Here is a 21,970-nt window from a genome sequence, read left to right as displayed (position 1 = left end):
GTTATTTTGTTGTTTCATTCTTATAGACAAAACCTTGCTAGACTGAACAACCCACTGTCTGCATCTAAATATACTCTGTGAGCTATTAGGGAGAAGCTGTCTTCCCTCTCTTTCTCTCACACATAATATCTAGACTAAGTTGCCTCTTACTCCTCTGGAATGCACTTCCTTCTTCCAGGGGATCTACCTTCTCACTGGAGATATGGAAATATGTATCATTGTACTTAAAACTGGACTTTTTTTCTTTCTTCTTCTTTTCTTTCTTTGAAAACTCAGAAGAAGTTTCTTGGATGAGAAGCAAAACACTTTCAAAGAAAAAAGGAAATCCAGTTGCCTGGATTTCATAGAGTTCATAGAGTTCAGATTCCAAATATTTCTCACATTTCTCTCTTAATGGTTTCAAGATAAAGTGTTTTATTTAGCATAAGAGATTCTCTTGGATTTAAATGAAGTATACCATTCAGTATTAATGGTTAATAAAATCAAATCTACATAAGAATAAATTGTTGACATTCTCATTTGAAACAAAGTTGGAGTTTGTGATCAGTTCTTTTGCACAATATTTCCACCAATGAGCATAATTCTAATTCTATGGAATCCTCTGCCTTCCTACTCCTTTTACTGAATAACTTCATTGTCATGCTTCAAGAGGATAATCATGGTATAGAACAGTGATGGTGAACTGTTTTCTTATGGCATGCCAAAATTGTGCGCACCATCGTGCACGCACATGTGCCCACACCAATTCAATCCTCCCTGCCCATCTGCACATGTGTGTGTGAAGCCCCCAGACTCCGAAGGCTTTCCTGAAGCCTGGGAAGGGCGAAAACCGCCTCCCCTGGCTACCCGAAGGCCCTCTGGAAGCTGGAAACGGGTTGTTTCCGAACTTCCAATTGACCCATTGGACCTGTTTTTCATCTTCCCCAGCCTCCGGAGGCTTTCCTGAAGCCTGGGGAGAACAAAAACGGCCTTCCCCAACCCTCCAGAAGACTGAAAATCAGCTGGCCGGAGCACGCATGAGCGCCAGAGCTGACAACTGGCGTGCCAGCAAATATGGCTCGCATGCCACCTGTGGCACGCGTGCCATAGGTTCGCCATCACGGGTATAAAAGTAGAGAGGTTAGCAGCCTACTGTTAGCTTCCCACCTTTTACATCTTCCTATAGGGTTAAAGTATCAATGCAGCAATGTATATTGAACTTTTTGTGTCAAAAATAAATGATATTGCCACAGTGATAAGTGCTACTATAATTCAGCTTGAATTTCAAATTATATGAATTCATTGTTTCAATTGAAAAGGATAAAAATGGGCAATGGAATTTGAAATAAAAGTAGAAATATAGGAAAAACTCATTTTGACTGTATTTAATTTTGATGATAAAGAAGTTAGGACTTCAGTTTTATCTTAATCTTTAACTGGTGTCAATTCTTTGTGATTATGATCTTTAAATGTGTACAGCTACTTAGACTGGTTTGTTAACTTTTTGTAGCAATTACTGGGTCTTTATCAGTATTGGTTAATGTATATGTTGATTTATTAGAAGTATTTTTTTAACCTACTATTTTATTCAAATCCCATTCCTTATATTCGACGAGAACTAACAATAGCTCCAAGAATATTGAAGATGTTCTTTTTTTTCTTTTTCTTCAGTGCCCTAAAGGTCACAGTCCCTGGACTGGAGTTTCTCAGTTTCTGCAAACATCCCAAAAGATCATCCAATTTGCATCTGGCAAGGAGCCTCAACCTGGAGATACCATAATCTATGTGGCAGGCGCCTTTGATCTTTTTCGTATCCTAAATTTGTTTTCTTTGGGGAAGAATGGAATTAAGAGTTTCTTACAGCAAATTAGGAAGGCCTGATACCTGTTTTGGGAACTGCCTAAACTTCATATCTTAACCAGTTTTTCAGGTTGTTTTGATTTAGAAATGCTAAATCAAGTTCTTTCAGTTAGGAACTTAGGCGAATGTAGCTTTATCTAACAGTAAAGTGTACTTTTAGCTGAGAATTCTTAGTGATTTGTCCAAACTTCAAAAGAATTATAACATTGACATGTTCACTATCTCGGCAAAAACCTTGTATGATAAGGGATTTTATTTTAATCTAGGAAAATAATGTGAAAAAAGTGATACATATACTATAGCGTACTTCAAAAAAATGGAATGCTGCTTTTTTCAAGCTCTATTATGCCCTCCAGTGGGAAAACTCATCCCAAATAATATCGTCTTAAGCAAAATTTGCCATATCTACCTTGCCCACACACACACACACACACCCAGAATAAATTTGGTGCTCTGAATTACCGGTAACTATTTTGTAATAGTTACTTTACTCAGCCACTATTTTGTGCCACTATTTTCCCCTCAATCTTTACAGAATGCTGGACGAAGGTCCATTAATTTTAAGTATAAGCATAGATTTTTTTTAAAAAACAGGATGCAGATACTAAAGGTTACAGTACAACAAGCACTTGCCAATAGTTCTTGCAATGAATTCCAGAACTTTTTCTGAGCATGAGCCATGTCTAGTTATTGTAAGTCTTGTAATCTACAATTATGTGAGCTACTAAGAAAAGAAATAGAGGACTTGTGAAAAGGAAAGAACATATCTATGTCTCATTAGCTTCGTTTAGTGCCTGAGGTTTACTTTGTTAACATATACATTAGATGTGGGTCATGTGGATTTTCTGGAGAGAGTGCACCAAATAGCAAAGCATCCTTATATCATTGCTGGGCTGCACTTTGACCAAGTGAGTATCAGTTCTGTACGGCTTGGTTGGAAGACTACTTACTCATTTTCACCTACTGGGGAGATGAATGGAGTATCTAATGCCAACTGCTACAATTTAATTACAGGAAGTGAATCACTATAAGGGCAAGAACTATCCCATAATGAATGTGCATGAACGAACTCTCAGTGTTTTGGCCTGCAGAGTGAGTATTTGGCTGGAATCATTCTCTTCTTCTTCTTTTAATTCAAGTTTTATTTGCAGTTTTCCTTACACACCTATATATTTGTGTGGACAGTGTATTGACTGGGTCAATATCCTTTTTAAACAATGTTAACAATAATAATGTACAAATAAGTATGCATAATCCTAACCTTCCAACTTCAACAATACCATTCTCTCTTTATAATTCTTTATCATTTTTTCCATTAATCTATTTAAACATAATATTTCTTTGACCATGTACTTGTTATCCCCTACTAAGTCACTAATATTTAATATTTTAAAATTTACTCATTATTCCATCATAATTTCAATATCCCAAATATCTAGGACTACTAATAAGACCAAATATTAACAAAATTTAATCAATCTGGGGATTATATCTCAAAGTCCCCACAATTTCTAATCCGTAAAAGTCTAGGTTCACAATATATTTTCACATTATTAATATTAATAGTACAATTAATCCTAAACTTCCACCTTCTAACCTTAGCTTATTTTTAATTATAATAAATTATATTGTATGTATGTATGTATGTATGTGTGTATATATATATTTATATATATTTAGTGTCACAACCCCTGGTAAGGCCCAATTATGGGAGGAAGCTAACTGCTTCCATTATCTGTCAATCGGCTCGTCACAAGAGTCCATCACAACAGAAACCCAATATTTTTACTGTTGCCTTTGTTATATTTGTGTGGTGCTTGAAATAGATCTATACTAGTCCCCCTTTATTTATTTATCAGCACAAATACCACACACACACACACACACACACACACACACACACACACACACACACACACACACATATATATATATATATATATATATATATATATATATATATATTACTATTTTCCCTATTTTTTATTTTATACTTTTTCATTTTATTAATATATTTTATCCCTATCCATCATCTCTTAACCTTTTTGGAGTTCCATTATTTATTAACTTTTTAATCACCTTTTTATTTCTCTCTCTTGGAATCTTATAACTTTTTTTGATATTTTTATACCCACTGAATATTCCCTTCAGGTTACCCTTTGTCTGTATCATTTGAGCACCCATCCATAAGTCTTTTTTTTAAAGAGATTTTTCTTTTTTTACTCTGTTTTATTATATGGTTTTAAGGAATTATCTATTTGACTCCTACTTATCAATCCTTTCTCTTCATTGTCTTTCTCTTCTTGCATCTCATTTTGATTTTTCTCTTCCACTTCTTCTAATTTCTCACCTATTTTCTGAATATCATGTTCATCTTTTTTCCCCCCAGTTGTTGACAGGCTTCTACTCATTTCCTTATCTGTAGACAATCCCCTTGTCTCCTTATTGTTCTTAATTGTTTCATGCATGCTTACAATTTGATAAAAATTACTCAATATATCTCTATGGTTCCAACGTCTCAGTATTTAAAAACTCCAACAGAGTCAATTATTAATAAGATTTTAGTCAATCTCATAACTTCGTTTTCACTGGCAGACAGTTGCAGGAGGCTATCGCAGCCAAAAACGGAGCCTGGGAGTCTTTTTCCTGTGGCAGAGCGCCTGGGTCACTACAGGCACCCAACACAAGTTACATCGAGCTGGCCATGCCCATCCTGGCCACGCCCATTCCCCCAAGGTCATACACAACCCTGATGCAGCCCTCAATGAAATCGAGTTTGACACCCCTCCTCTACAGTTATTCCATGGAATTTAAGGCAATATTCTTTGGTCACTAGATCATCAACCAAGCCAGACCTGTTTCACTTCAGGATGGTTGGCTGTATTTGATTTACTTTCACTTTCTGTTCCTAATTTAGAAGAGAATGATTCTGACTTCTGATTGACGTTGCGGCGAGAATGGCTTGGAAAATATCTAAAACATCCTCCTCCCCTATTTTCTCCACTGCAGCAACCCTATGAAGGGGGTTGGGCTGGGAAAAAGTGACTGGCCCCAAAGTTGCTAAGTCGATTTTTCATGCCTAAGAGAGGACTATGGTTTCTAGACCAACTCCTTAATCACTATACCAAACTGGCTCGCCCTAGACATTTTATAAAAGAGAGACTATTTTTCCCCGATGGAACTTGTAGAACAGGAGTTCCCAACCCCCAATCTGTGACCCGGCCATTGGGTACCAGGCCACGCAAACTTCACAAAGCTACCTGTGTGCAAGCAGCTCACTTGCGTAAAACAATTTCCTTTCCCTCCCACCACCAGCAGTCCACAAAGCTGAAAAGGTCAGGGACCCCTGATTTAGAAGACACAGATTTCAATTACTACTTCTGTGAACTATAGCCCTATTAGCACAAAAGTAAGTCTCATTATCTAATGGAATCTTTCAATGCTCCATTTGTCTCCTAAAATCTTACTTTCAAAATTCACTAATTAAAACTATAATTGATAGATGTGTGGACTGTGTCGTTATGACTGTTTTTTTTCTTTTCTTTGTCTTTAGTATGTTTCTGAAGTAGTGATTGGAGCTCCCTATTCAGTCACCGCCGATCTGCTCGATCATTTCAAGGTGAGGATGTCTGATTTCTTTCTTTCTTTCTTTCTCTTTCTTTCTTTCTTTCTTTCTTTCTTTCTTTCTTTCTTTCTCTCTCTCTCTCTCTCTCTCTCTCTCTCTCTCTCTCTCTCTCCCTCCCTCCCTCCCTCCCCCTCCCTCTCTCTACAAACTAAAATTCTTAGGTCTGATTGGTGAAAACCTTCAAATTGGGCAAAATCATGCATCATGGCGCAACAACTTTTGAATCAAAATACCTTAAATAAGCTTACAGAATGCATCTGGGAATTGAAATTCCATGGGATTGAAATTTAGCAAAGTTATGACAGCTTCAGTGCTGCTGCAGTCAAAAGCAATTACATGATTGCCATTTCCCTGCCAGCCTCCTGCTAGGAAAGTCAATCGGGCAGGAGGTTGGTAATCACTCCTGTTCCCACACTTTTTACCCACCCATGGTCATTCTGTTTATCTGTTTAGGTGAGGAAATATCTCTGAAACAATGACCCAACAGGTCATGGGTTGTATAGTGTACAGGTAATCCTCAATTTATGAACACAATTGAGCCCCGAATTTTGGTCATAAATCTTTATAATAATAAGTCAAGTCACCACATGTTTGGATTTGATTTTATAATAGTCATTAAGCAAGTTACTAAAGAGAGGTGGTTGTTAAGCAAATCATGTGATCATAAGTCCAAATCCAACTTATCCAGTGAGTGGTTTTTGCCGGAAAATGGCAAAAAAGTTACAAAATATAATCACGTAACCATGGGAGTGATAGAGCAGTCATAAATTTGAGGATGGGTCATAACTTTTTTCAAGTCTATCATAACTTTGAGCTATATACGCACACACTTTTACACAAAGTTTTAGAAATATAGATCATAATGTTCTTAATGGTGGAAATGGAATTTTGGATGCTGTTAGGCAAAATGGGGAAATAATCTATTTCTTCCAATGCTCTGAAAATTGATAACTTGAACATAGCTTGAAGTGGATATGAGGTGAGGCGACAGCATCCAGGAGACAGTTTGTTTGTTTGTTTGTTTGTTTGTTTGTTTGTTCGTTCGTTCGTTCGTTCGTTCATTCATTCATTCATTCATTCATTCATTTATTTATTTATTTATTTATTTATTTATAAAATTTATAGGCCGCCCAATCCCGAAGGACTCCGGGCGGCTTACAAAAAGAAAGAAAAAAGAAATAATAAAAATGAGGGGAAAAAAAAGATAGATTTAAAATCACAACACATGCATTCATTTTGATCGGGGCTGGAGCTCAATTGAGGTCAACAGCCCCAGGCCTGCCGGAATAGCCAGGTTTTAACAGCCTTTCTGAAGGCCATGAAAGTGGGCAAGGTCAGGATCTCTGGGGGTAGCTCATTCCAAAGGGTCGGAGCAGCCACAGAGAAGGCTCTCCTCCGGGGAGCCACCAGCCGATATTGTCTGGCTGACGGCATCTGAAGGAGGCCCAATTTGTGTGATCTCACCAGCCGCTGGGAGGTATGTGGTAATTGGGAGTTAGGAGACAGAGCATTTGCCAATATATAGTGGCTTCAGTATAAGGGATGTATTGCCTATATCATATATGTAGGTGAGTTGTGCCTGCTATATTGTGATGAATCAGCCTCCAGACAAAGAAAGACTAAAGAAGATGGTAACAGTTTTTCTTTTTGTATAGGTGGATCTTGTGTGCCATGGAATGACTGAGGTGGTGCCTGACAAGGATGGATCAAATCCATATGAGGTAAGAATGATGGAAACCTATTTTTCCCTTATTTGGGCCTCAGGTCACAATATATGACAGGAAAATAAATTTCTTTCAGCGTTTTTAAACCATTCTGTGGTCAGAAGAACAGTAAGAATATAGCTTATAGTTTATTTGAGCTATCAACTTTGTGGCCAATTGTGAATTGTCTCATTGCTGTGCTAAACTGCAGAGTTCCTTCCTTTCTCCAATTCTAATTGTTTTATTGACTTTTTCTTTCTGCACTGCCATAAATGCATCCCTGGAACTTTTTCAGCCTATTTGATAAGAATTAATGGCTGAAAGATTATCCAGAACACTAAGAATGTTTTTGGCTCTTAAAATGCTTGATTTGGATGGGACTTTCTGAAATCGCATCTTATCACTGTTCCTGAAAATTAATGGCATAATATCCTCCATGTTGAGATAGCACATCACGTCCTATAGTATAAAGTATTTAAAGTAGTTGGTGAAAGAAAAAGAAAAGAAAAAAAAGACACCCCAAATCCAAGAGAGTCCGCCTAAGCCCACCAACATATAACATTGCTCTGTCAGTTGTAATCCCATGTTAAATGGGAGCCCTGGCTATCACTTCTGATGTAAGAGATTTTCTCATTCATCCATTCATTCTATTCTCTCTATCTACAGGAACCTAGGAGACGTGGTATTTTCCAGCTGGTAGACAGTGGCAACAATCTCACCACTGATCTGATAGTGAAAAGAATAATTAAGAACAGGTTAGCTGCTTTTAATTTTGTGTGTAGTATGATAGAATTTTGATTCTGCTGCTATAAACGTTTCATTCATTGAACCTATCTTTTTATGACCCAACACTAAGCCAACAAAATAATTTTACATTTCTTACCCACAAAATAATAATTTACAGAAGAAAGAAGGAAGAACCTACCCAGAGTTATACTGTTTTGTTTGGGGATATATTTTGATTTCTCAGTCCTGAGAGCTACAGTGAAAGTTATTATATTTTTCTAGTTGTGCTTGCATTGGGATGGGATTAGGGCATCTTTAAACAGTTACCTAAAAGTATTAAAGTAATCCTTATACAGTAGAAGATCATGTAGCTACCTCTGAATAGTCTTCTACTAAATTTGGTAGCTTACCGTAATTTTGAGGGCTGCAGAAATGCATTGAGTTATATTCTGATTTCCTTAAAAATAACCAATATTGCAACTAGAATACCTTTCACAAATTAGGAAGAAGACATGATAAATTGCTTAATTGCTCAGTATTTGAAATTATGCTTTGGATTAGCATGGACAATATCTTTGTATCGATCACTGTTTCTTAAAGAGCCATATTTTTTCCTGAGGTTCCTGTATGACCCAGGACCTTCGTGGATCTGAAGCACCCTTTCCTGCTTTTTGAACATCATACATCTGATTTGTAGAAGAAAATTCTTAGAAACAGCTCAGAGCAGACATAAGAACATCAGAATTGCCCAGCAATTTAAACAAGTGCAATGAAATTAAATATCTCTACAATTATGGATCTCTTGGTTGTTGTAGGCTGGAATTTGAAGCTCGGAATCAGAAGAAAGAAGCCAAGGAGCTGGCTGTATTGGAGGTCATGAAAAGAAAGGAGGAAGCAGCCCAACAGGAGATAGGTTTAAGAAACCAAGAAAGTTAGCATGGGGAAGAGTACTGCAGAATCCTCTTCTTCTGGACCAGCAAACTTTCCTGGAGAATAGGACACTGCTGAATTAGGCCTGCGATCACAGTTTTCCTGGCTTAAGTAAATCAGTTGTTCATAGGAAAGGGTCAGGTGGATGCTGCTGTCTAGTTAATCGAGAAGCAGTGTCTTTCCACTAACCAGTTTAAATTCTGATGAAAATTAGCAAACTTCTATGAGTTTTATCTACTGGCACTTTTTGCTTATTGGAACTAGGAAATTCTCTCAAATTATCTTCTAGAATTTAAACATCTCACAATATCTCTTTAATTTATGCCCGCCAGAGATAATTTTCAAATATATCAAACCACCCTGTCTGGATTCAGAGTGCTTTGTAAAGAGCAGTGGTTGCTAAATGCCATCAGAAGTTGTTCCTTTTCCAGGAAACAAGATGCAGCCAAACTTGCCACTATATTTCCCAGCTAAGTATACCTGGAAAGAAAGAACTGTAATTGTATACACTGCCTTACATGTGGTGCATTTGAAGCTCCATATTGACCACAAATTACATCCTGGAAAAATATATTGTCCCTTGTATATAAATGCTTTGTACTGTACTGCTAACTTTGGGTGCTTTGGTGATGAAGCTTACTGCCTAAAGTTTCTTTCTCACACATGATGGGGACAATAGGAGGGCCACGTATGAGGATGGGCTTCATTCTCACCCAAACAGGCTCTTTTCAATCTTGATCTTGTATATTTTCAGCCAGGGATATTAATAAAATCTTAATAACTAGCATTTACAGTTGAAGTCTGAAATTAAGGCTAAAAGGACTGAAAGAAAAACAGTTGAAATGTAATGAACCAAAGGTTTATATACTAAACAAGTCAGTGCTTGAGGAATTTCTTTCATTTGCAGTGTGCTTCTATATAGTAATTAGAAAACACATGATTGTTTATCTCCATACTATCTTTATATACATTCTCTAGAGCACTAGATGACCCCATTCGTACAATGTTAGCTGTTAACTGACACTGATATATATATATATATATATATATATATATATATATATATATATATATATATATGTGTGTGTGTGTGTGTGTGTGTGTGTGTGTGTGTGTGTGTCTGTGTGTGTGTGTCTGTCTGTGTGTGTCTGTCTGTGTCTGTGTCTGTGTGTCTGTCTGTGTGTCTGTGTGTGTCAAAGTACAGAATATTTAGCATATAAAGTGAAGATAGGAGTTTCCAAGGGCACCCTTTTATTATATTAATAATGATTATTCAAAAATAGCTAGAATTTATTTTATTGTGGGAATGGCACAAGATAACCTTTATATCCGCAGTTGCTGTGAATTACCCTGTTTCCCTGAAAATAAGACCTGGATAATAAGCCCAATTGGGCTTTTGAGCACATGCACTAAAATAAGCCCTCCCCGAAAATATTGTAACCATGAAGTGACCATGTTTGCCGCCTCCTGCACCTCAAAAATAATAAGACCTCCCTGAAAATAAGGCCAAGAGCTTATTTCGAGGGTCAAAAGCAAATAAGACCCTGTCTTATTTGGGGGGAAACACGGTACATGGAATGAGATATTGATATTTTACTGAAATGTAGCTTGAGGGGCTACATTTGATCACAGCAGGAACAAAGACATGTAATTCCTTCTTAACTATTTCTCCATTCCCTTACATTTGAGGGGAAACTCAAATGTAAAATCTTTTGATTGGACAAGTCCTGCAATTATCCTTGATTTTATTTGCCACAATAACCTCTAACTGCTATGAAAACATCTTTAATTAAAGATATGTTTTTTGTGCTGGGCACTATGTATCAGTAGAATTTCATAGCTGACACTGAATGTTGCAGAACTTCCTATAATGAATTATCCCAAAAATCTAGAGCTCCAGTAAAAGCAATAAAAGCAATTGTCATAAAATGACAATATGTTCGTATTCTGTTTTATGCATAGGAATGTATAGAGGCAAATAATTAGTATAATTTAAATAGAAATTTAATATGTTTCCCTTTAGTAAGAAAAAAAAATTGACAAGAGATTTTGGAGCTTGTTTAGTCTGTTCTCCAGATACTATTGATAGATCACTTCAAAACCCCTATTCTTTTTATTCTTTATCATGTTGGCTCGCAGTTCTTCAGTTTGACATGCTTTGAAATGGATTTTTCCTTTGTGAAATAAGACACATGGCCATCTATTTAATATCAGATTCTTGCTGTCCATCTGTACAAGAGAATTGACCCAGTCCAGGCTCCTGTTCTCTTTTCCTGACCAATATCCTACCTGTTGGCTGCTTTCTTTAGGCCAGCCATGTCCAACCCGTGAGCCACATGTGGAGGTCGGTACCAGCAGGCACTAATGCTGGTTTGCTTGTATGTGTGCTGTGTGTGCATACATGTGCAGTGCAATAAAAATAGTTCTGCACATGCACAGAAATGAAAAACAAGATACCTGGAGATCCAGTTCGGGGGCGTGGCAGACCTGGATTGCTGCCGGTTCCAGTGACCCAAGCCGCCAAACCACTACCGTTTCGGCAGAACCGGTCCAAACCGGTAGGAACCCATCACTGGTCCTACAAGATTGTAATTAAAAAAATAGGATAAATTAAGGAAGTTTGTTATTTACAATACATTGTAGTATAACCTTTATATATGTTCTAAGACAATTCCTCTTCACTCAGTGTGGCCTAGGTATGCCAAATTTCTTCAAACCCTTCTTTTCCTTTAAATTAACAAAATAGCTTGTCTGCCCAGAAACTTCTGTCCTTCTGCCTCCTGTTTGTTTTAATCTTGAGCTTGTTACCATTTTTGAATTAATTTTTCTGAAATATGAGACTCCTTGAGGCTTTTACCACAGTGAGAATTTTTGAAAGGATTTGTCATTAAATGCAAATAGTGCAATACAAAAATGTTAAATCTACCTCAGGCTGCACATTTTCATAGGAAGAGGTTGCCTCTGGCAGCCAGTTGCTTGAAATTGTTATTAAAAATGTCAAACTTATTCAATTTCTGTCTTCCCTGCTGGTCAGAGTCTGAATCTGGAATTTCAGTTTACCTCAATCAGAGGCAATGAGCAGTGGCTGGCAGAGCTAGAGTTACAACACCTTATTGCTGTTTTATAGCCCAAAATCTTTTGCATTTTACATTTTCTTGCTCTCTAAGTGCCAGGAGTCCCTTCTTTTTATTTTGATGTTTGCTGATAGGTTGTTTCTGCCTTGGGGAATGAGAGCGTAGGGTAATAAATTATGGGAATGCTTTGTGAATTTCAAATGTCAAGGCTGTTTACTGCTTCCCGACTCAATAAACTTTTGGAACTTGGCATCTGTTGCTCAGTTTTAGGAGCAATCTTCTTCCATTATTGCTAGAAATATGGGGAATTTCTGGCCCCTTCTCATGTGGTCTCTAGGTGCCCTTTTTGAAGTTTCTCTCTTGTCCTAATGTGGCACCTTTTTCAGAGACTGGATAGGAAATAGCTCCTAAATATAATTTCACTTGTTCCATCTCTTTTCACTTGAACTGACAGGTAGCAGCTTCATTCCACTCTCTGTTTACATTTTCTAAGGTGAGAAGGGCAAGTGAAGCTCATTCAGCTTCAGAATATGAATGGAACATGGGAGTTATGTACCTTGAAGGGCCAGGAAAATAGCTGAGGAATGGGAGGAACATGTTACTCTTACCATACTTCCTGGAAACAATATTGTCATCAGATAAAAAATATATTAATTTCTCACTAAGCGGGAATGGCTACAATTTAAAGGTAAGAAAATAACACAGCTTCAGTTCATTCTCAAGATTTCTTTGGTGTGTGAAATGTTTTGGGATACACTTATTAAATTGTCCATAATCCCACATATCAGTAAAAAACCCCACATAATTCTGTTAGGCTCTTGACATAGCACAAATCTAAATTCATCTTTCCAAAGCTATGTTGTTTGGGAATTGTGGAGGTCAAATCCAGTACATCTGGAAGGCAGAAATTTAAAGAAAGCTGATATAGATTACTGAAGATTTCCAGTTCATTATTTTATCCCTCTAATTGTTATCCCTTTACTTTCATCTAAACACCAATAATTTCATTAATTTGTAACAAAATTATATAAACTTTGCAATGGTGGCAAATATCTGTAGCTCTGGTGTAGAATAAGGGTGGAGGTTCATTCTCTGAGCTTAGGGGATGTCAGTGTCACTGTTCTGCTTATAAGGGCTTTGTGTGGTCAATAGATTTTGTGATAGGGAGGTCAGATCAGGATCTTGTGATGGGTGGGTCACGTCACATGGGTCACGGCATATAAGGGTCATGTCACATGAAGGTCTTGGGAAGGTCATGTCAGGTGAGGTACATTGGGAAGTGAAGTGCTGGTTGCGAAGATTGTATAGGTTGGTTAAGGGTTGGTGCCATCGCTGGTTGGTTGTGCAGTTGATTTGAATTCTCGGGGGTTTATAGGCTGGTTGTAGGTCGATGTGTCTGTGGATGGAATTGCTTCTGGAGTGCCCTAAGGGCCAGGACACACTGCAGCACCACAGCACTAAGAAAAGCAGAAGAGAACCAGCTTCTTGATGTCTTTCTTCGCAACGGCTATCCGAAAAACTTCGTATTCCGACATACAGGACCCAAATCATAACACACCACCTAGCCAACCACCAGGAAAAAACTAACCCTACCAAGCACAAAAGGGGTGTTGGAAATGACAGATTTCTCCAACCTCTAGGAACAGCAATAGCCCACAAACCCACAGCCACACTCCCCCAGGAATTATCCAGAACCAAAGACAAGCTATGGAAAGATGAAAGAAACAATATCATTTATAAAATCAACTGTAACATTTTGCCAACTGTTAAACCCACCATTTTCGAAAGTGTCAAGACCATACTTAAATATAAGTTGAGGGGGCTGCCTTGTAGGTTATGCTCAGTCTGAAGTGGCCACTGGGTTTGATTCTCTAAAGAGAAAAGCACTACTTTAACAGAAAGTAACTTTCTGGATCCTTTTTTTATCATATAAGGAATTTTCTTCTATTTATTATTCACAATTCACTATATTTCCCCTTCTGTGAATCATAGGTGATAGGCAACTACCACAATATACATATACGTAATATACAATAGTTTTCAATTTCCTGAGGTGATGAACAGATTCTCAGCCTTAAAACTGGCACTATTGACTACCTAAACTCTTTATAGCTTGAGGTGATTTGAGGCTTTTGGAGCACATGTAGCTCTTGAATGTCTTTTTTTTTTAACTCCATACTATATCTGACAAGTTTCAATGCATATTTCAGACAAAAGTCCAGGAAAAATATATCCAAGTTGGAGCTATTTTATTATTTTCTCAACCATCTTTTTCAGCATTGAAACATTTGAGACCAAACTATAATTGTATGAATCTCCTTAGTCAAGGAAGGCCATCTTCAGTAATGGCCTTGTTGTTGCTTCTTTTGGGCAAAGCAAAAACAACCTTCCAAGAAGGCATTGATTCCCTCAACCCTGACATATCCTGAGAAATTTAATTAACTAGAAGGGGCAAAGGGTGAATCAGCAGGGGCAGTGTTCATCTCACACCTTATCCACATCCTCAATTTCTATATTCTTTTTCCAAGGAAAAACAATGAACAATATAATGTCTGTTCATTATTTTAATTATTAAACTGAGAATGTTGCTGTTCTTGTAACAAAGCAGAAGTTTTATGACAGAGAATCCAGAAATATTCCAGTACTGCACTAAAAGCAAATGGGATTATTAGTATGGCACTGTCTGAGCAAGTGCTCTTTAAAAGGACTAACACAGTTATGATATAGTCATCTTGAAAGATTTGTTAGGAATAAATTTATGAGCATTGTCTCCCTATCTTCCAGTTTTTATGTGCATCTAATGTTATATCTGTTGAAAGGTTTAAACTTGATTCAAATAAATGGTTTTTGTCAGATAGAATTGGAGTTATACAGAATAAAAGCGGGGGAAGGTAGCTATGATGCATTAAAGAAGAATATATGGGAAATGATAGCTTCCAAATGCAGAATTACTACCCCAGCAAGTTAATATCAAAAGTATCTGGAACTTTTTATCCTGCTTCTTCTGCTTTGATTATTTTTTATTAAATCAGTTTGAAATTCTCAGTGCTGGAAGCAAAACATTTCTAATTTTCAGGCTGACAGTGTTCTCCGAAGAAGATGGAGGCAGAGAGCACTGTCACACGAGGTAAATTGACACTCCATTCTACTGAGCATTGTCTCTGCTGAAAGCATATCAGAGAGTTTCTGATACTTACTGATGACCTTTGATAGTTTAGAAGTGGGAACTGACATCTTTCTTCTTTCTTTTAGAAACAGATTACTAGTTAAAAATCCCATCATATCAGCAACTAATGAAAAGCAGCTGATTTACACAAACAGCTTATACTGTAAACGATGTATGTGTCTGGTCCTGTGTTTCATTTTTTCATGTGAAAAGAGTGTAAACTTAATAGTTCCTTCATTAAGGAGAGGAAATGATTGCTTAGGGTGGAACACTATAATTTCATCTGCATGACATCTTGAATACAAACTAGTGAATCATATTTTATCCTAATGTGCTGGGTAAATCTGTGAGATTAATTTACCATTGTGTCATGATTCACTAAAAATCTGATTAATTGAATAATTCATAGGCTCACATAGCTGGCAAAATCATGGAAACAACCCAACATTAATTTAAGGAAGGTATTTTTAATGCTAGATAAAGGTAAAGGTTCCCCTCGCACATATGTGCTAGTCGTTCTCGACTCTAGGGGGCGGCGCTCATCTCCATTTCAAAGCTGAAGGGCCAGCACTGTCCGAAGACATCTCCGTGGTCATGTGACCAGCATGACTAAATGCTGAAGGCACACAGAACGCTGTTACCTTCCCACCAAAGGTGGTTCCTACATTTTCTACTTGCATTTTTACATGCTTTTGAACTGCTAGGTTGGTAGAAGCTGGGACACGTAATGGGAGCTCACTCAGTTATGCAGCGCTGGGATTCGAACTGCTGACCTGCTGACCGACAAGCTCAGTGTTTTAGCCACTGAGCCACCGCATCCCTACATTTTTAATGCTAACTCTTGAAAATGGTAAGAAGAGAATTGCAGTCTTAGTGCTTCAAAGTGTATTTTGCCATACCCCTCGTACTTGGACTGAATTGCCTTTCCTGAGAATTAAACACTTCATGTCTCATTCTCACAACCTCTTACAGTAACCATGGTTCAGTCAATTGGACCACGTATCTTGTGAAGAATGTTGCGTGAAGGTGGCATATAGGTAATATAGAGGCTCTTCTCCACAAACTAGGTTATTACCCTTCAGATGCAGCACAAGTATGCTATGACTTTATCTCAGGCAGAAAAATATCTTCAATAAACCAGCAATGCTCATAGCTGCCTATTTCAGGATCAAAAGGTCTTCAAGGTCATTTGAAGCTGCTTGCTGCTTTCTAACCATTTATAATTATAATTATTGGATACATGATTGAGAATTATAGTTCTCTTTGCCCAAACTATCTCCGAGAAAAGCAGTACAGATGTAATTTTACTTTTTAATTAATGAGATGGTGATTGACTTGGCGAATGAGTGGAAAAGCAATCAGGGATATGTAAATTGCTTAATCTAGTGTCATTTATGGCTGTTTACAGAGGGGCAAAATGTGGGATTCAGAAGCAATTTACATATGGCTACATATTTATCTTTTTTTCTGAGAGATTAAGATAGTATCAATATGGAAAGTCCTCTACATTTATCCAGGAAGCAACAATTGTGTGAAATAAACTGAGTTGAGAGAGAGAATTGACTCAGATCATCTAGTGAACTTTGTATCCTGGTGGATAATCGATCTTGGATCTCTCTAGTCCACGGCTGTCAAACTCACAGTGTCACATTGCCATCATGTGACATGCTCCCCCTTTGCGGAGCTGGGGTGGATGTGGCTGGCACATGACGCATCCAGCCTGCGGGCCGCCAGTTTAACACCCCTGCTTTAGTCCAAAGATTCTTCAAAATCCCTTCTAGAGGATACCACATTAAGTAAACTGCTGTTCAGTCTCTTCCATTCTCCTGATGCCCCTTTTGCGGGCGAGATAGATGAAGAAGTCTGAATCATTTTTAGAAAGCTGCCTTCTATCAAAACTGACTATCAATTTAGTCCCACAGCCTCTACCAGTGTTGGAAGAAATGTCACTGGAAACATGGAGGCAGCTTAAAAGATGGTTTAATGATGTACAGGACCACATGGTTTGAGATCCTGGGCAAAAGAAAAAAGGGAGGAGATGCTGAGAGTGCTTGGGTTTTATGCCCTATCTGGACTTTTGAATTTGAGCTTGTATTCTGATTGGTTGTCAGACTCCCATGGGGCCATGCAGGGGTAACTTTGTAGGTTGTGTTTTGAGTTCCAGGCTTGGTTGAGCCTTGCTTGGTGATATAATCTTCCCAAGTGCCATGTAGTGATTTCTGTTGTTAGATGGGTCCTATTATGTCCTGGAGACCATGTCTTTTGTGTTGTAGATAAGATGGCCCAGGCCTTAATGGCCCATTAGCAAAGGGGGGTGAGTTTCTGCCTCCCCTTTTAGGGAAAATATTCTGCCCTTTTAATATTTCCTAAAATATTCCATTTTTCTAGGAGAGGGGTAGGTGCTAACTTCCTACACCAGGATTGCAAGTCCCAGCTTTCCTAGACATTTTGGGAACTAAACCTCTGATCTTTATATTTACTGGGCTTTTCTGACAATTCTAAAAGTTGATGGAATATGGTAAGTATAGTATCGTCATTGCTGCCCTAGAGTCTGGATAAAGATGTCTACTCCCTGCAGTTTTACTCTCCAATCCTGGGGCAGTTCTACTGGAAGGCAGGTGGCCAGGCCTAGGGGGTTGTTTAGCATGGAAATGGGATCACACATAAAGCAAGCCTGTTATTGCTATCCAGGGTCTCCTGATGTGCCTGGCAGCCTGCAAAAAGCAAGGAATCCAAAAGTCATTAAAAATCAAAAGTAACCAGGCACTGATGAGATAGCAGTAGGTAATCGAAAGAAAAACAGTGGGACTAGCATCAGCCTGGTGACTATTTTCATGCCCCATCAAGACTTCTTTGTTTCCCTGGCCTTTTTGAAAAAAGAGGTTTAGGGTTGAATTATGAGGGTTTTTTGACAACAGTACAGAAGTGGTTGCAGCTGATTTTTTTTCTCAGATGCTTTTTGATTTCTGGGTCTTGCTTAGAACTATATGTGATGGAGAAAACAGATGTAAAAAAACATACTGGAGACTGCATACCTTTCCTCCCTCTCTTTCAGATGTGACCAGGATTACACCTAGCTCATCTCTTTGCCTAATCTATCAACTGACCCTGCCTGCCTAGTGATAAGGCTCCCTGCAATCCAAATTAAAGAATAAAAACTTCATTTACCTGTTCCCAATACAGGCCAAGGGAAGTCCTAAGAATGAAATTACAACACAATAAGGTGAAAAACTACAAAATTCCATCCTTAATTAGGAACAACTCACCTAATTACCTCATCATTCCATCTTTTTAGCAATGGATTTCCCCAGCTCTGTTTTTCCCTCATAGTTAGGTAGTTTTGACTAACAAAATAATCTCATGTACATGAGCAAGGACTTGCCTAGTTTTTTCCAACATTTCTAATAAATCAGATCCCTAGAGTTTCTCGCCCTGTAGCCCTCAACTTCCACCAAACTATTAGTTCATTGTTATTATTTAAACTAGTGAAATATTGTTTTTGTAATAACTATAATAAATAAAAGACTAAATAATAATGAAGAAATAAATCAGAAGTTTAATTTCTTCTACCCTGTTTCCCTGAAAATAGGACCTCTTTAGATAATAATCCCAATAAGGCTTTTGAGTTCATGCGCTCGAATCCCTTCCTCGAAAATAAGCCCTCCTCAAAAATATTGCAACACAGCAGCAGCTATGAGGTGACCACGCTTGCTGCTTCCTGCATCTCAAAAATAATAAGACCTCCCCCAAAATAAGGCCAAGTGCTTATTTCAGGAGTCAAAAGAAAAATAAGACCCTGTCTTATTTTTGGGAAAACATGGTAGCAATGATAGGCCATGATCTTTAAATGAGGTGTTGGGGTCACCCTCCAAAAAAGAACAAGTGGAACTGAGAAGGTCATAGATGTGATAATTTTTCAGAATATTACTTTTTCTTCATCATAACTGTAAATGATCACTAAATGAGGCAGTTGCTAAACAAGGATTACTTGTTCTGAAAGGCTTAGCTATTTGTCTTGAGGGTATGGATTTTATACAGATAGTCCTCAACTTACAACCACAATTGAGCTTGAAATTTATGTTAAGTGAAACATTTGTTAATGAATTTTGCCCCATTGTTCGACTTTCCTTGACACAGTTGTAGCAGAAAATGAGACAAGACCAGCTCTTTGTCAGAGGGAGAGGTTTATTTGCGCAAAGGTTCAAGAGCGATTGGTCAAGCAAAAACCTGAACCCCGAAGGGCAGTTGTTTACAGTCTTTTATACTCTTAGACAACTTATTGATCATCCCAAAGTACCTGGCCTTCCTGTGTCACGTAGACCCCTTTCCTGTGTCATGTAGACCTCGTACACAATCTCCCAAAACAGAGACATGACATTCATTACTCATTTACCTCCCCACAGGAGGTATTGGTACCAATATCCTGTTTCATTTGTTTTAGTTAGGTGAAGCAAACAGAACAACTAATCTTAAGGGTAATCATTACTTTTTCCCATTCCACAGGGTAAAGAAACTTTAACACCCAAATAATCTGTCTAGTTATCAAATTCTCTTTTATTCCCCCCTTTGAAACTCTTCTGCCTTTTTAGGAGGAGTTTCACAATTTTCTGTACCCGTTATTCTCTCATATTCCCACATTGCCATCACCTGTGTCACTGCCTCCCTTTTTGCTAATAATGATAGGCTGTTATGAAGATGGGGAGAATGCATGGGATGATGATACCACCTGTGGCAATTAAACCTATTAGAGCCATTATAGCTTGCAGACCAGGCAGTTTAGGGAACCATCCACTAAAGATCTCTTTAAAGTTATATCCGCTCCATTTCTGGTTAGCATTATGAGTGAGTTGTCTCATTTCAATGGTCAATTGTTTAATGACTTTTGCTATTTCATCCATTTGTAAACAACAATTAGAAAGGTTAAATTTTCCACACACACCTTCCTCCTTAGCCAGGATATAATCCAGGGCCAATCTATTTTGGTATACAGCTATCCTGAGTTTGTCCGTGGCTCCAGATAATATGTTTAGGGCCTTATCTAACCTTTTACAAGCCAGATCCAACACCACTTGTAATCAGATAATTCTGTTTAACATATAGATAGGTGTCCGGTATCCATATGACCCATCCTCTGCCCACGTAACTCGCCCATAGGTACAGACTTTCTTTCCAAGTCCCAAACATCAGTCTTTTCCTCCCTCGCCAACTCTTTACAGGGGAAATTGGAAAATGCTGTTTCCATGTCCCTTCTACGCCTTTGCAGGCCTACCAGGTCATAAACGGGGACTCCTAGTACCTGCCTGGACTGGATGGGTAATAGGAAGAAGGAGGGCTTGATCCATCCAAGAACACAAGATCCTGACCAATTCCCTGGTAATCTCTCATATGCAAGGTTGCCACCTATCCAATGCATATTATCTGGGGCAATCCACACTTCTGATTTACTACCCAGATAATGAAGTATGGTGGTATCCAGGTTTTCAGGCTCTGTTCCATTATTGGGTGACATCCAGAATTTATATTCCTAGTCCCAGAGCCATAAACATATGAGGTCTCCCACCAGTACTCTCTGGTTTCTTGTAAAACAGTTCCTTCCCACTAAGTTGGTTGACAGAGTCCAGATAATACTGGCAAAGTGAGTTCTGGCTGTGATGTTTCTTGCTCTAAATATATTATTGAATATCTGTGGGCTAGCTTCCAAAACTTCCCATGGCCACTTTTCTCCCAATTTCGTACCCCCGCACACAAAACAGTTTCTTTTTTTTCCGTAAGAGTTTTTTTCGTTTTTCTGCCAATTGTACATACATATTTACAACTCTCTTGGGGAATTCAAGCAATTCTAATTTTTCATATTCCTGGTATTATGACTAAATATACTTTTGTGTATTTGTTTTAGTTTTTTTTCATCAATACTAGCCAACCCTATGGATCTTTTCCTTTTCTATCTATTACAATTCCAAATTCTTTATATTGTGGTCCATTTCCCAGTGATTAATTGGTGTATAAAAACCTTACACCCAACACACAAAACACAATTGATACAACAAGAAGAACAACAACAATATCCACAAGTACAATTACAAAACCAAGATATCCGGGAGGGCACGCAATGGAATTTGTTCAATCATAGTTTTCTGCAATTGAGGGAAGAGCATAGGCAACCACTCTGCTCTTCGTAACACAAAAATTAGTCCGAGTGCAAATATTACCCTTCCTATCGGTAGCATGATTGTCCACCAGTCCATTAAGTCCATTGAAACTTCAGCGGGTCTCTTTGGTGAGACTCCACCTTCCATTCCTTTAGGGCTGGCACAGGCTCTCTCATTCAGAAGTAATGAGTCCCTTTGTCAGCAGTTTGAAAAGCAGTCTCAGTAGTTTACAGGACAATTAAAGGTCCTTCCCAACTTGGAGTTTGTTTTCCATCTCTCCAGGTCTTTATCAGCACCCACTGTCCTGCTTTTAACTGGTGCACTGCAATGTTCAAGGGTGGCATTTTGCACATGAATGCCTTTCTGTCTTAAGAGAGAAAAACATCTGGACAATTCCTGGACATATTTTCTAAACATTTTGTCTTTTACTTCAATGTTTGGTAGACCTTCCCTTCCCATATTTGGTATTCCAAATAACATCTTAAATGGTGATATTCCCACTTCTTTCCTCTGGGTATGATATGTTCTAACAAAATTCTAATAGTAGAGTTTGCATTTGCATTTCCCCCTATCGAGTCAAATGATCCACAATAACCAACAAATATTTCATCCTTCCCATCCTATTCTTCATCCTCATCCATCAGTCAATCTACTTGCTGTTCCCTCTCTCTTTCTATTTCCTTTTGTGGACAGTTTCTAGAAAAATGTCCATCCTTTCCACATCTAAAACACTGAGTTTTTCCACTTTGTCCTGCCCG

The 21,970-nt window shown here is 38.1% G+C and overlaps 1 protein-coding gene across 1 annotated transcript in view; it reads left to right on the top strand.

Moving 5' to 3' along the window:
• The window catches only part of PCYT2 (phosphate cytidylyltransferase 2, ethanolamine), a 36,123-nt gene extending 26,437 nt beyond the window's left edge, over positions 1 to 9,686 (top strand). The window contains exons 7-13 of the mRNA XM_032209227.1: positions 1,651 to 1,789; positions 2,665 to 2,747; positions 2,854 to 2,931; positions 5,393 to 5,458; positions 7,120 to 7,185; positions 7,834 to 7,922; positions 8,709 to 9,686. Coding sequence (XP_032065118.1) covers positions 1,651 to 1,789; positions 2,665 to 2,747; positions 2,854 to 2,931; positions 5,393 to 5,458; positions 7,120 to 7,185; positions 7,834 to 7,922; positions 8,709 to 8,829 — 642 coding nt within the window. The 3' untranslated portion in view covers positions 8,830 to 9,686. The remainder of the gene's footprint in view (positions 1 to 1,650; positions 1,790 to 2,664; positions 2,748 to 2,853; positions 2,932 to 5,392; positions 5,459 to 7,119; positions 7,186 to 7,833; positions 7,923 to 8,708) is intronic.
• Positions 9,687 to 21,970: the final 12,284 nt, after the last annotated feature.

The sequence above is a fragment of the Thamnophis elegans genome, chromosome 2 (genome assembly GCF_009769535.1).
Source record: "Thamnophis elegans isolate rThaEle1 chromosome 2, rThaEle1.pri, whole genome shotgun sequence".
In the NCBI taxonomy this organism is placed as follows: Eukaryota; Metazoa; Chordata; class Lepidosauria; order Squamata; family Colubridae; genus Thamnophis; species Thamnophis elegans.
Note: the sequence above shows the minus strand (reverse complement) of the source record. Positions and strands in the feature narration are given on the sequence as shown.